Source organism: Cuculus canorus, chromosome 13 (genome assembly GCF_017976375.1).
Source record: "Cuculus canorus isolate bCucCan1 chromosome 13, bCucCan1.pri, whole genome shotgun sequence".
In the NCBI taxonomy this organism is placed as follows: Eukaryota; Metazoa; Chordata; class Aves; order Cuculiformes; family Cuculidae; genus Cuculus; species Cuculus canorus.
The window spans coordinates 8750629-8763190 of record NC_071413.1 but is presented as its reverse complement, the minus strand read 5'-3'; the positions used below and the strand labels follow the sequence as shown (position 1 = coordinate 8763190).

The 12562-nt window shown below is 39.9% G+C and overlaps 1 protein-coding gene across 3 annotated transcripts in view; it reads left to right on the top strand.

Annotated features, from left to right (window-relative positions):
• The window catches only part of CMIP (c-Maf inducing protein), a 132234-nt gene that overhangs the window by 69037 nt on the left and 50635 nt on the right, over window positions 1–12562 (top strand). For all 3 annotated transcript variants that reach the window (XM_054078673.1, XM_054078674.1, XM_054078675.1), the window contains exon 3: window positions 8522–8572. In XM_054078673.1, the coding sequence (XP_053934648.1) occupies window positions 8522–8572 (51 nt within the window). The remainder of the gene's footprint in view (window positions 1–8521; window positions 8573–12562) is intronic.

Here is a 12562-nt window from a genome sequence, read left to right as displayed (position 1 = left end):
AAATTTGCTTGGGATGAAAGCTCTGAAACTCTTCATGTTGTTTGACAGTCAGAATGGAAATTTTGGGCCACAGTGATTAAATCTCCTTGCTAGTTTTGTATATCAAAATAGTGGACCCTGTGGAAGGGTACACTGATGTGGGCCTGGAACAATTTAATTTTTACATATAGTCCTATTCCTGCATGAAACAAGTTAAAAATTTCATCCTCAAGTTCATATAGGAAACCCATAACTCATGCTGGAGTTGGCAGGTATCCTTTTTTTTTAAGAGGAATTTGATCTTCACTGAAAGATTTCAATATATTTGTATGGATATCTACATATGCTAGTTCTCTAAGTATTGTTTTCAAACAGAAAATTCTGCATTTCTGTTATTCCAGACTTCTTAACCCACTTGAGAGGCTTTGTAGGACTCCTGAGATAATTGCAAATTTCAGTGACATAAGTGTTCCACAGCACTGAGCTCTGGAACTACTTCAGGAAAAGTAAAGCAACTGAAACCCCAGCTGCTTGGCCCCCAAAAAACTTGGAACAGTCATAATTTGAAAAAGACCGTTTTGGATCTAACTTAACTTTGGATCCACAGCTCCCTGCTGCATTTAAAGAAAATTGGTAGGGCATGCAGACTTTAATCTGGAGCAGCCTGCCATGTGGTACTTAAAAAAAAATCCCAATAAACCAAGCACACAAATAATTACATTTATGAGAAAGTAACATCTTAATGTGGATGCTTTGGTATTTTCTTCGAAAAGATCAGTGTCTTTATGTAACCTCATAGGAACTGATAAAGAAGTGGAGTGAGCTGGGCTTCTGTTATGTTTACTGGTGACTGGCTGAGCAGGCTGGATCGGATTACATTCTAACTCTATGGGAATTTCAACATAATTGAAAATACAAACTTTAAAAATGTTTTTGGTATGCCTTGGCCCTTGGTGGTGTCTCGCTTCATCCAATGTGGCCAGATTGGAGTGAGTATAAAAATAGATTTCCCTTGTACAATGCTAAACACAAATGCTAAACAGTAAGAAAAGTTATGTTTAGTAAACTTAAAAATCAAGAAGCAAAACTTGGATTAATCTGTAGCAGTCGAGTTCAGCAGCAATTCTTTGGTGTATGTGACAAAGAGTCTTAAGTATCCAAAATACCCATTCACTGGGGTGCTGGGAAACAGAAATGCTGAGAAATTAGTCCTTGCATACTTAGTTATTTCCACACTTCCGGGAGAGTTCAATACATTTATGGGGAATTGGGACTTCCGATCTTTTATAAAATCATTCTGCCCTGGTAGTCTGAGCAGCAGCGTGCTCTGATGTAATTTCCAACTCTGGTATCAGGAAGTGTATGATATTGGAACAAGTAAAACTAGTCCAAAACACGTTCCCCCGTACTGGTTTTTTTCCTGAAGTACACTTTTGGTGAAACCTGTTTTTTTTTTTCCCAAAGACTGTAGAAATATGATAAACTGTTTCGATTACTCTTCCCCCCTCCCATTTACTTACTATTTCTGATTAATTTCAATGTTATGTTTTGACATGAGTTTTTACACATGCTGTATTGCAAATTCTCTAATACTATGGGATACTATTGACTTATTTTGATGTAAAATTAAACATTTTATAGTTCTGAGTCACAGACTTTACTGATTTTTCATTTTTCATAAAAATTTAAAATTCCAGCTCCTGCTTCACTGATTTGAAGCAGAAGCAAATTTTGGATGCCTGGCATTTCCCGCTGATGGAAATGTATTTCCAGCAAACCTTGTTGTCAGCGTGTGATGTTAGAGCATCCCTCGTGTATTTGTCTGTTAGGCATGACAAATGCCATGAGAGAGTCCAAGTCTGTGTTCAAGTTCTCATTCTCCCTATCTGCTGTCACCAAGGCCTATTTTTGGCTTATTACTGCACAGTAATGAGTCAGAGAAGGAAGAGTGCCATTACCTTTCCTTACATCATCCTGATGTCCTCCCATAGCAATACTGACCTATCCCAACCTATATTAACACAGGAAATCTGACAAAGCAGTGCCGGAGCTGATGCAGCTGCTCTTGGGGACTCGGATCATGATAGCAGGACGTGTCTACCTGGGTTTCAGAGGAGAATTTGGTTCTCAGGCAGCAAACAGCTTAGTCTGGGCTGAGATCACACTGAAAAGTTGTCTTTGTGCGTGTGCTTCCCGCTCAGTGTTTGTTGTGGAAGCAAAACTGTGCACTGGCATGTTTCACTGCCTGGCTTTTGGGGATTCTCATCATCTCTCAGGGGAGTCCTGGACAGTGGGTTTTCTGGAAGTCACGGACAGTCAGTTCTCTAGACAACGCTGGTGGCTTGTGTTTTCTTTGTTCCTGACAAATGGTGTGATCCCTGGTCCTTCAGATGAGCAGCAATCAATTCTTGCACATTTTTTTTTTCTTTCCTGCTATTGGGATAGCAGGTGTGAAACAAGGTGTTGCTGAAGCTGGCTCGTAGGCCACAAACACTTCAAGCCAGGAAATGGGAGCTAAATTTAGCCTTTAAAGAAGTGTGAGCTTTTTAGTATCAGGGCCCTCTTCTGCTGGGCTAAACTTCTGCTCCTCTGCTGTCTGCCTGTAAAGCACAATCTGCAATTATGGTATTGTGCGGATGGTTATGAAGAGCGTGCTGCTATTGATAGTGAAATAACAGGAACAGCCTTCTGAAAGAGACTGAAAAAACCCTTAGAATATAATTTCACAGGCTGCTTAGCACCAAATGTCGGAAGAGACCCAGAAAAAAGGCTTTGGTGTGTCAGTCATGTCAGTACTACCTGCTTTCCTGTGATGTCCTTTCTTTTCGATGGGTTCTAAATGCCTTAAAGCTGCCACTTCTATCTCTACCACCAGTGGTGTTTACTCATATCTTGGCAATCGAGTGTAGTCAGAAGGAAAACCAAACAGAACAGAAAGCCCTGACAAGTCCAACAGTCACACGTTGTTGAGCTCAGTGCTTGAACATGATTATTTTGCCAGGGATTCCCCATGGTAAATGTTTTTACTGGATTTTTTACTAACATTTTGTTTTAGCCTCCTCAGAGAACCTGGCTTTTGTTTTAAGTTCAAGCCCAGCTGATATTGCTGGTGTGGAGAGATAGTGCAAGGACTAGAATCCGGTGGAGACTGGAATGTTTTCAGGAGGAAAACAGTGTTTCTAGGGATTGGCAGCAGCTCTGTCTGTACCTTGCATTAATCCAGGAAAGTAGCAAGTTTCACTTACCCGCCTGCCCGCGTCGTGGAGGTGCAAGGCTGGGATATGCGTCAGCAGTGTAAAGGTTTTGTACAATCAAAAAGGCAGCAGTGTGTGTTCCATGGGAGCTCGATGTCCTGCAGCCCTGAGCTGCTCTGCTCTGCTGTTCCTCTGGATGATGATAAATGGGTGCAGAGGAGCCTGCAATGTTTTATGAATCTCAGTAACGAGAATCAGCTGGAGGAAAGCATAACAAAACCCCCTCCTGCTGACCAGGGAGCAAGCTGGGGAGAGGAAGAAACACAGAATAAGACTAGGAAGAGTTGAAACCAGAGTCTGGATCATCAAATCCCACTTATTGCCACATCTTTTCAGATGGTTAAATCCCTTAGGAGGGTATGTGTGAAGCATGCTATTGTAAGGAAAAATGTGGGAACTTTTTGCTACGTGAACAAGTCTGTTCTTGTGTTCTTCTGAGTAACGCGTGCTAGTGAAAAGGGATCCGTAATGCTGACTTACCATTAAAGGACCTTGGTAGCATGGCATGTGTGGTGTGGTGGAGATGACAGGTTTTCTGCTCATGCTTGTTGCTACAGACATATTGATATCAGTGGAGCTGTGAGTATTTATATTATCTAAAGGTCTTCACCATAATTTCTAGAGTAGTTGGTTTCTTCTGGAGTTTGAGGTGTTTCTCAGTATCACACAGGTTCCTATTTTGTCTCCTCCTTGCTTGGGTGGAAATTACTGTAACACTGCTGTGAAACAAGTGTTCAGTTTCCTATTTCTGTGGAAAAAAAAAAAAGAAAATCTGGTTTTAAAAAGTTCACTTTTTTTTTTTTAAAATGAAAAGATATATTCCTATTCAAATGTCTAAGGAACCAAGTGGTTTGGGTGCAAAGAAAAATACTTCTCTTTTTTTGCAGAGATGTAAATTTACTTATGTTGACCACAGCTTTATATATACAGGCATTTAATCTGTTGCACAGTTTTCCTCTTGCAAGCAGTCTTTTCGAAGCTGATGAAATTAATCCTATGAGTAAAGTTTGTGCTGCAGTTGATCCCATGTGACTCTGTGACTGAACATTTACACCCCAAAAATTAGAATATAAAATCCTTCAGAACACAGTTCCAGGATCTTTTTTTTCTTTTTTTTTTAGAAAAAAGGTGCTGCCTACAGTGGATGTTTTGAAATCAGATTTCTTCCTCCTCATTGGAAAAATAATAAATAAGTTACAAGTAGTTGGAATCTTCTTGCACCTGCTGAGTTTTACTGTTACATTTTTCTGAAGCACTTTTCTACTGTGTTGTGGTTGTGCAAAAAAAACCGTGGGAGGCTTTGGTTGTGCAGGAAGCTCCAGTCATTTGGACTGTGTGCCACCCAGAACTCTGTAGTTGACAACAAAATTCTTAGTGGAATTGAGACCTAAACATACTAAACACAGGGGGCCCAGGCTGTTATTTTACTTACATAGGCTGTAAAATCTCCACAGTACTTCATTCGTTTCTCATTGACTATTTGTAACAACAGAAAGCAAAACATTTCCAGGTTGAATCTTTTTTTTCCCTAAGTTGGAAAGGTAGCTGTGAGATTAGTAGCGTAGAACCCACCATGCAGGCAAGGCTGAGTGTAAGAAAAATTTTCCCTGTATGGTCAGAATGCCTAAGGAAAGCCTGTTTTAGTTCTTTTGTGTCTCATTTTCTCCACCTTATTGTACCCTAGAGCTGAATAAATATAGTAGGTTATGCTCTTAGCTGAAGTAAAAAAAGTAGGTGTCGGTTCCTGGGAAGTGATGACTTCAGCGTAGAAGTGCTGGCCTCCAGGAACGCACTTCAGATAAAACTGTAAATGCGTGTGTACAGCCCCTGTAAATGGATTGTAGTTCCCTCCACTGCTTTGCACTTTTGGTGCTCCTTTGCATTTTCCTTGCTCCAAACTTTAGGCATTTTACGCACAATAACCTGTATGCTGCAGTAAGTCAGTGTGTGACAAGGTGGCCATCGGCTGGACAGCTATCTGGATGAGCACTGCCTGGCCTGATGACTCTTCTGTCATCCTGGCATACTCTCCCAGTTGTTTTGGTAAGAAATAAATATTCTCTGTAGTCCCTTTCCCAACGTAAGCCTGAAAAAGGAGGGAGGAACAAAGGATGCTGTGCAAGAGCGAGCACTTCATTGTCCTTTGCAAAAGATCCAGCATTTTCTGCGCATCACTGTGGTTTTGCAGCTTGCTGAAGTCATGCAAGCGGAAGGGTGTATAGGAAGGATTAGTCTCTGCTGCCTGGGAGAGGTGAGGAGTGCTAGTGTCAGACAGCTCCGTCCAGATAACGGTAGTTGGGTTAAATGCATTCAGTCTATCTATGTTAAACACTGTGGAAAAGCGCTGGTGAAATGACTGCTCACTTTCCAAGTTGCTCTTACCATCAAGTCCTGATCATTAATAGAAGTGTGGGAATTCCATAAAGGTTTGTTTTTCCACTTTTGTCCTCTTCTTTGTCCTCTTCTTTGTCCTCTTCTTTGTCCTCTTCTTTGTCCTCTTCTTTGTCCTCTTCTTTGTCCTCTTCTTTGTCCTCTTCTTTGTCTTCATTTTCCTTGGAGGTGGTCTCGAATGACAGCCGAAGCTCTCAGGATCAAACTGTGATCCTGAATCGTTCAAACTCCTCACCTAGATCCAGATGCAAGTTTTCTCGATCACTTCCCCTCTACAGTAGCTGACACTACATATAGACAGTGCTTGATCCCACACTTGGAACCTGCTCACTTTGCTGATTTTACTTTTTAAATGCTTCCTGTATTTTTCTGCTGTCAAGTTGAACAAGCCTTTCCTCTGCCTGTTTTGGTTTTGCCTTCTATAGCATTCTTTATTTGTTTTCTCCTCCAGTATTTACAGTGCACTTGTGTCTTGACCTCTGCCTGATGTTGTCCTCTTTAATAGTTTCTGTCATCCAGTTTATGTAAGGCTCCAGTCAGTTTGGCAATCTATCTACACATAGTATTTGCTACTTCTTTGTAGTGGTCTTACAATCTGTAGCTTCTGACATCCTGAAAATAGGAGAGTAATTAACAGTTTTCAACAGGTCCCATTTTTAGGGCTTTAGCATTTGCCCTCGCTGTAGACTTCAGTGCATTTTTGGTTCAAGTCATTTAATGGTCAGACCATGGCTGAGTCAGGTTGACATTTTGCCTGTTTGAGAGAAGTACTTAATCTCCCTAGAATATTTTGGATTTTATCAATTTAAGTAGCAGTATCATAGTTTGCATTGCTCCTGTGTACTCAATGCATGTGTTTTTTAAGGAAGTAATGGATGTGTAACCTGCAATATTATTAGCGCTGTTGCTTAGCGTACATACTCAAGCCTATAAAAACTTTCAGTTTTACTTACTTTTTAAAGGACCTTGTTGGTAATTTTTGAAATGAGGGTTTTCCATTCTCCTTCATGAAACAATTTTCACCTTAAAAAAAAAAAGAAAAAACGTTCTATTTGAAATTGTATCTTTCAAAGAAATCTGATGAATTTTGAAAGCATTTTGTCTTGGCAAAGATAAGAAGAACCTAAGCATATGCGCCTGTGTACTTCATGCCTTTTTAATTATGTTAAAAATGTTCTTCAGGCTTTTTTGTGGCTAATTATTTTTGACCGTTTTGTTATATTAAAATAGAGTATAAAGTATATCAACTTGAAATTCAATTCTATAATGTGTATAGGTAAAATGTCTATCTTACAATATGTTATGCATATACATGAAATACTGTGTAAATAACAGAAAGAAAATCATTAAATATTGGCAAACTAAAATATCCTGAAGACCTGCACTCTGAATGTTTTTACAGTTTTTCATTTCATGCAAAGAATAAAAAAAAAAAAAAAGAAAAAAAAGGAAAGGAATGGTGCTTTTTGTTTCCATTTGTTGGAAATTAATATTCTGATATGTCAGCATTCTTCATGAAATGGAAAGTTTGGTTTTGATAAACTTTGTGGTCAGCCAGGATTATTTATGATAGATTTGTTCTGCTTTATTGCCTAGAGATCTATTGGAGGAGCAGTCAATTCTCATTAATATATAAATAAATAATATGTAATACGTATATAGAACAGCATTACTCCATTAATTCCCAGAAATCCGTCCAAATTTAATGTCACTGTGGCAGCAGCACCTGACCTTGAGATTCAGTGCTGTTTTGGTAGCCATGCAGTTTTTACTTCCAATATTCTTGCTATTACCTGTGAACTGAACCAGCGTCAAGAAATGAAATTCATTCTGTGGTGTCAGTTTTTCATAATTAACCTGGAAAGGTGTTGGGGAGTAAAATTTTTTGCATGTTCCTTTAATTTGCTAGTAATATGTGTTTTTTAGCCTCTGAAGAATCTCACCTCATTTTTTTTTTAACATGGATTTGTAGGCTATTCTGTAATTTTCTCTGATTGTGTAAAACATTTTGAATTGTATGTAAAAATTGCCCATTGGCAGTGAGAGCTGGAAAAGCCAAAGGGCATCTCTACGCACTCAAATATTTCAAACCTATGTCACCTTGTTAAGGCATGCATATTTACGTCACTGTAGATGCTTTTGTATTTTTTGATACTGAGCCTTGTGACCTTCGGGAGTTTTGAACCGTTCCTTCATTGGCTCCAAACCTGGCTTCACACTGAGGATTTCTGGCAGCTCTGCTTAATACGGACGAAAGCGAGTGATCACTGGGAGTGATTATTGCAGTATTTATGCTGTTCCTGCTAACATTTCTGTGCATGTGTCTGCACGTCTGTGCGTTATGCTTTTCACTCTGTTTTAATATTGCTGAAAGAGCTAACATGTTGTTTGAATTGCTTTGGGGCCAGATGAGAAAGAGAACAAAAAAGGAAACTGGAGTATGGAAAAAACCCACCCTTCCTAGCAGAATGTCAACCTGGCTTCTTACTCTACTCCCCATGATTAATAGCAAAGGCAAATATCCTATGGACCTTAAAGATCTGACCAAAACCTGATTGTAACTAGAGAGGACTTTTCACAGTCTTTGAGTTGGACACTGTTTCGCAGAATGTTAATTTTTTGTAGGATTTTGTTTCAATGTTTCACATTTGCATGGAGAGCTTCATGTCACTGCTTTCTGTGAAAATAAACTGGTTATAATGTAAAGGTGTAGCTTTGAGCACAGTTTCCCTTGCTTTGATGAGGCTGGGGGTGAACTTAGACAGGGTCATAAAGTTTGGAAGAATATGGTGAGTGCAGCCTTGCTAGTTTTAGGGCACATATAGGTTATGGGCTTAGTTTTGGCTGAAACACTGTTAGAAACTAATGGTTCTCTTTGTAACTTCTGTTTATTGCAGGCTGCAAACAGTTACCTGAGGGATCAGTGGTTCCATTCTTTGCAGTGGAAGGTAAGTTCTGCACTTCAATCTCTCTCTTGTCTGGCTCTAAGAATACTTTTTAGCATTCCCTATTTCTTCATTGTAAGAGCCCTGAATGGACAATGTCTTTTTCTTACAGAAAACCTAAATCAGAACATGCATGCAGTTTCAACTTGTGCATATAGTGAATGAAGTAGATAGAAGTATAGAGACCGGTTCTGGTTTTGTACTATGAAGTGTACTCCATTACAGAATGACTACAGCTTAATCGGATGCTCTGTGTTCTTGGGATACATGGGGTTTTTCTTTATTACTTTCTTTGTCTGAGAAACTAGGGAGAAAAGGTGTCTTTTAGAGTTGCTTATTGTAAGTAACATCAATTTGTTATGCATCAGTCTGTGTTTATGCTTTAGGATGGTTTGGATTTAAAAGCAGTTTCCATTTCAGAGATCTTGAGCTGTTTCTCATTTTCAGTGAGAACAATTGACTGATTGCCCAGAGTAGGGGAAGTGGATCACAGTGAGAACATTGTCTCTCAAAAGCAGCACATTCCTCATTGAAAACTGTGGCTGGTGACCTTTGGATGGAATCTGTATGGATCTTTGGTGCAGCTAGAAACAAGTTATGGCCAGATGCTGAGTATGGTTGTCCTCTCTTTTCTTGCGGTGGGAAACACAAGCAGTAGCTTTTCAGCTCAGGACTTGTCTTTGGCAGGGTTTCAGTGAAGTCAGCCAGGTTGGCTGTGTAGCTTATCAAGATTTCAGCCTGCTGACAGCAACCACATGTGAAAATATAAGGAAGTCCCTCCCACCAAACTGGTTTTGTTGTAGGTGTGTTTGGTAGTTGCAAAATAGTTGTGTGGCAAAACTGCAGTATTGGTGCGCTTTGTATAGCAATCAGCATTTGGCAGAATCATATTCTTAGTGGATCCAGGTTCTTATCAGAAAGATCCAAGTGTCAGGATCTCCTTTTCCAGACCACTGGCATATCTTCCAGCCTGTTACCCTGATTACCTAAATGAGCATGGGACAGTAGTGCTGATAGCAGAAACTGGGCTATGGTGTTGCACTTTATTTCAGCCTCTTGACAGTATCATTAACACAGTGCCTAGCCAGTCTTGTTTTCTTTGCAACTCCTGAGCATAGCGAGAGCTAAAGGCATGCAGAGACAGTATTTCCATGTGGCCATTATTTTCCCTCCTGCTTTGGCCGACAGGGATGATCAGGGAAAGCGTGGACCAAAATGGTGATGGAGTTTCTTTTTCTGCCTTGGCCCTAGCCAGGAGGGCTCTGGTACTAATGTGCTCGTGGCATATGCCCACTTTGCTCCCACAGAGAGAAGAAAAATGGGGGTCGTAGATACAACTCTGAAAAACAAGGAAGGAGTGGTAAAGATGCAACCTGGCCCCAGCACCACCCACACTGTCAATTAAATTATAGGGGGGAAAGAAAAAAAGCCTAGACAGAGTGACCTGGCTTGCTCACATGCTTTTCAGTCATGGAGAGGGAGCTTTGCTCTGTGGGAGTTGTTTTTAAAGGAGTATTTCTTAAACTTTCCGATGCTTCTGACCAAGCATCTCATTTTGGGAAACTCTGAGTAATTTAACTTGTTGCAAAGTAGAATTTATTTTTGCTTCCTTGCTTCCCTCCCTACCCCCATTAAGTTCATTTCTAAAGCACAAGTGAAATATTATCTTGATTTGAAAGACCTTCCCATTACCAAGAATAGCAAGTAACTTTTTCCCATAAGAACAGTTTAGTCACTGCCCAGGTACTTACCACTAATAAATTTCTCTTTGCTAAAATGGTGATAGTTTTGATGAATTTTGTTGCTTAATAGTTTAAAGGAAGAGCTCCTGGTAACTATCTGCTCTTTACTTTTGCTCATATTTGACAGATTTAAGTGAGGTCACAACAGAACTAAGAGGAAAGACAAACAGTATTACCTAGAACAGGAGCGGAAGGAGCTGCTTTAGTGAAGTTTATCAGTTAATTTGCGCCATAGCCTGTGACTTTAAGAGCTTGGTGCCAAGGTTCATCTTACTCCGTAATTTTTATGCTTTGATGATTAAGCAGGTAGTGAGGGAACCCACAAAAAAACAGGAAGCCTGTTCTTCTGGAATGGGTCATTTACACAAAGCACCAGCTGGCAGAGAGATCGCCACAGCTGTATTATAATGGGATGGTTGTGCTGATGAATGATATATTTGTCCAGTGGTCTTACAAATAATAGGTCAAAACATTTCTGTGGGCATGTAGAACACAGATGCAAAGTGGTGCAGATAGCTGAAGCAGTTATTCTGGGGAAGATGTTCAACAGATTTGAGGTTGCTCTTACTAGTACTCATGTGGTGGAAGCATTTAGGGGGTCCAGCTGAACCCAGTCCCTGCTATTTTAGGCAGTAGATACAGGTGGAGCAGGAGACCTTCTCTTCTCCTGCCCTGCCCAAACGGGGCTGGAGGAACCCATTTTATGAATGGCAAACTGATATTCTGAGCCAGCAATGGGGATTGCCGACCTTGTTCTTAAAACAGGAATAACTTGAATTACAATTGTGGGAGTAGATCCGTATTCTGTCAATATTCTTCTGGCTCCTTTTCCTGTGCTTCAGGCTTTGGGAGTCAGATGCTGCCTGTGATCTGAGCTACCTGGAAAATGGCTAGGTCCAGTGAACAGCTGTGGTGTTAAATTTGGGGAAGTTCTTTAAGTTCAGTTGTACAAGGTTCAACACAAAAAAAAAGGGAAAAAAACCAAGAAGCCCTCTATCTTGGGAACCAAGAGTGGGAGGGGAGAGACAAAGAGGCGATTGTAGACCATATTCTAACCTGTCACAGTAAGATAAGGCTCACCTCAGTCACTTCACTCAGTACGAGTGGATGTGTGTTCAAATATAAATGTTTTCTTACCCTCAGTCAGAAAATATTGGTGTGCGCCAGTCCACAACGCTTTGTCTGTAAAGCAGTTTTTAGGTAATAACAACATTGCTGTGCTTGAGGACCCACCCTATTCTCAAGACCTGAACTCCTTCTTCCCAAAGATCCGATTGGTGCTTGAAGGAACCCTTTTTATGTTGATAGAAGATATGAAAGCAAAAATGATGGGGATCCTCAATAGCCTTTCAGAAAATGATCTGCAGAATTGCTTTGAGTGTTGGCAGTGTTGTATGCAGCAGCTGTGTGTCAGCTCAGAAGGGAACTCTTGAAGGTGATTGTAGTTGATTTTCATAACCTCTTAAAAAGACTTACTGGCATGGTCTCTTTTTTTTTTTTTGTCAGACCTCATATACTGGTTATCCTTTGGTATTTTATGAAGGTGCTAGGGCTGTGAGAGATCTTTTATGTGGTGCATTTTTAAGGTTTAACACACTTAGGGAATTTAATTTGCCAAACACCACTCTGGAAATAATTTTTGTTCTAGAGACAAACATTGAAATAAAAATCAAGAATAATTTCTTCCTACAGCCTCGAGAATAATAAAAGAGATGCTACAGATATACAGAAATAAAAGAAAACCAAACACATAATTATCCTTGTTTTAGATCCAGCTCCAAGAAGTTTTATGTGTCATCCAACTAACTAGCTGTCAAGATGCTTACACAGCTTTTTAGATGTGACTTTCTCCTTGAATACTGTGCTCATTGAAGAGAACATGGGTGTAGAGACAGACTGTTCCTTATGTAGTCATTTTTTCTTTGGGTTTTCCAGTTCATAAGCTTCCACTAAAAGTTGCTCATAATTCCTCATTTAATCTGGATATCAGTGTATATCAGAACTCCAAAAGGATTATTGGCCACCTCAGCCTATTAGAAATCCTGATTTCCCTCGGGTTGTAGCTAAGCCAGACTATCTTTGTCCAGAGAATAAACAGAACATGTTAACAAATGTCCAGATCCTCAAACATAAACAAATCATTAATCCATTGTGTAAGGAATGTTCCTTTCAACCAAGGAGGTTGGATTGAAACCATGGTATGTAATCTTTGGTGTTTGGAAGCTGATAAGTCATAACAGTGTATCAATAA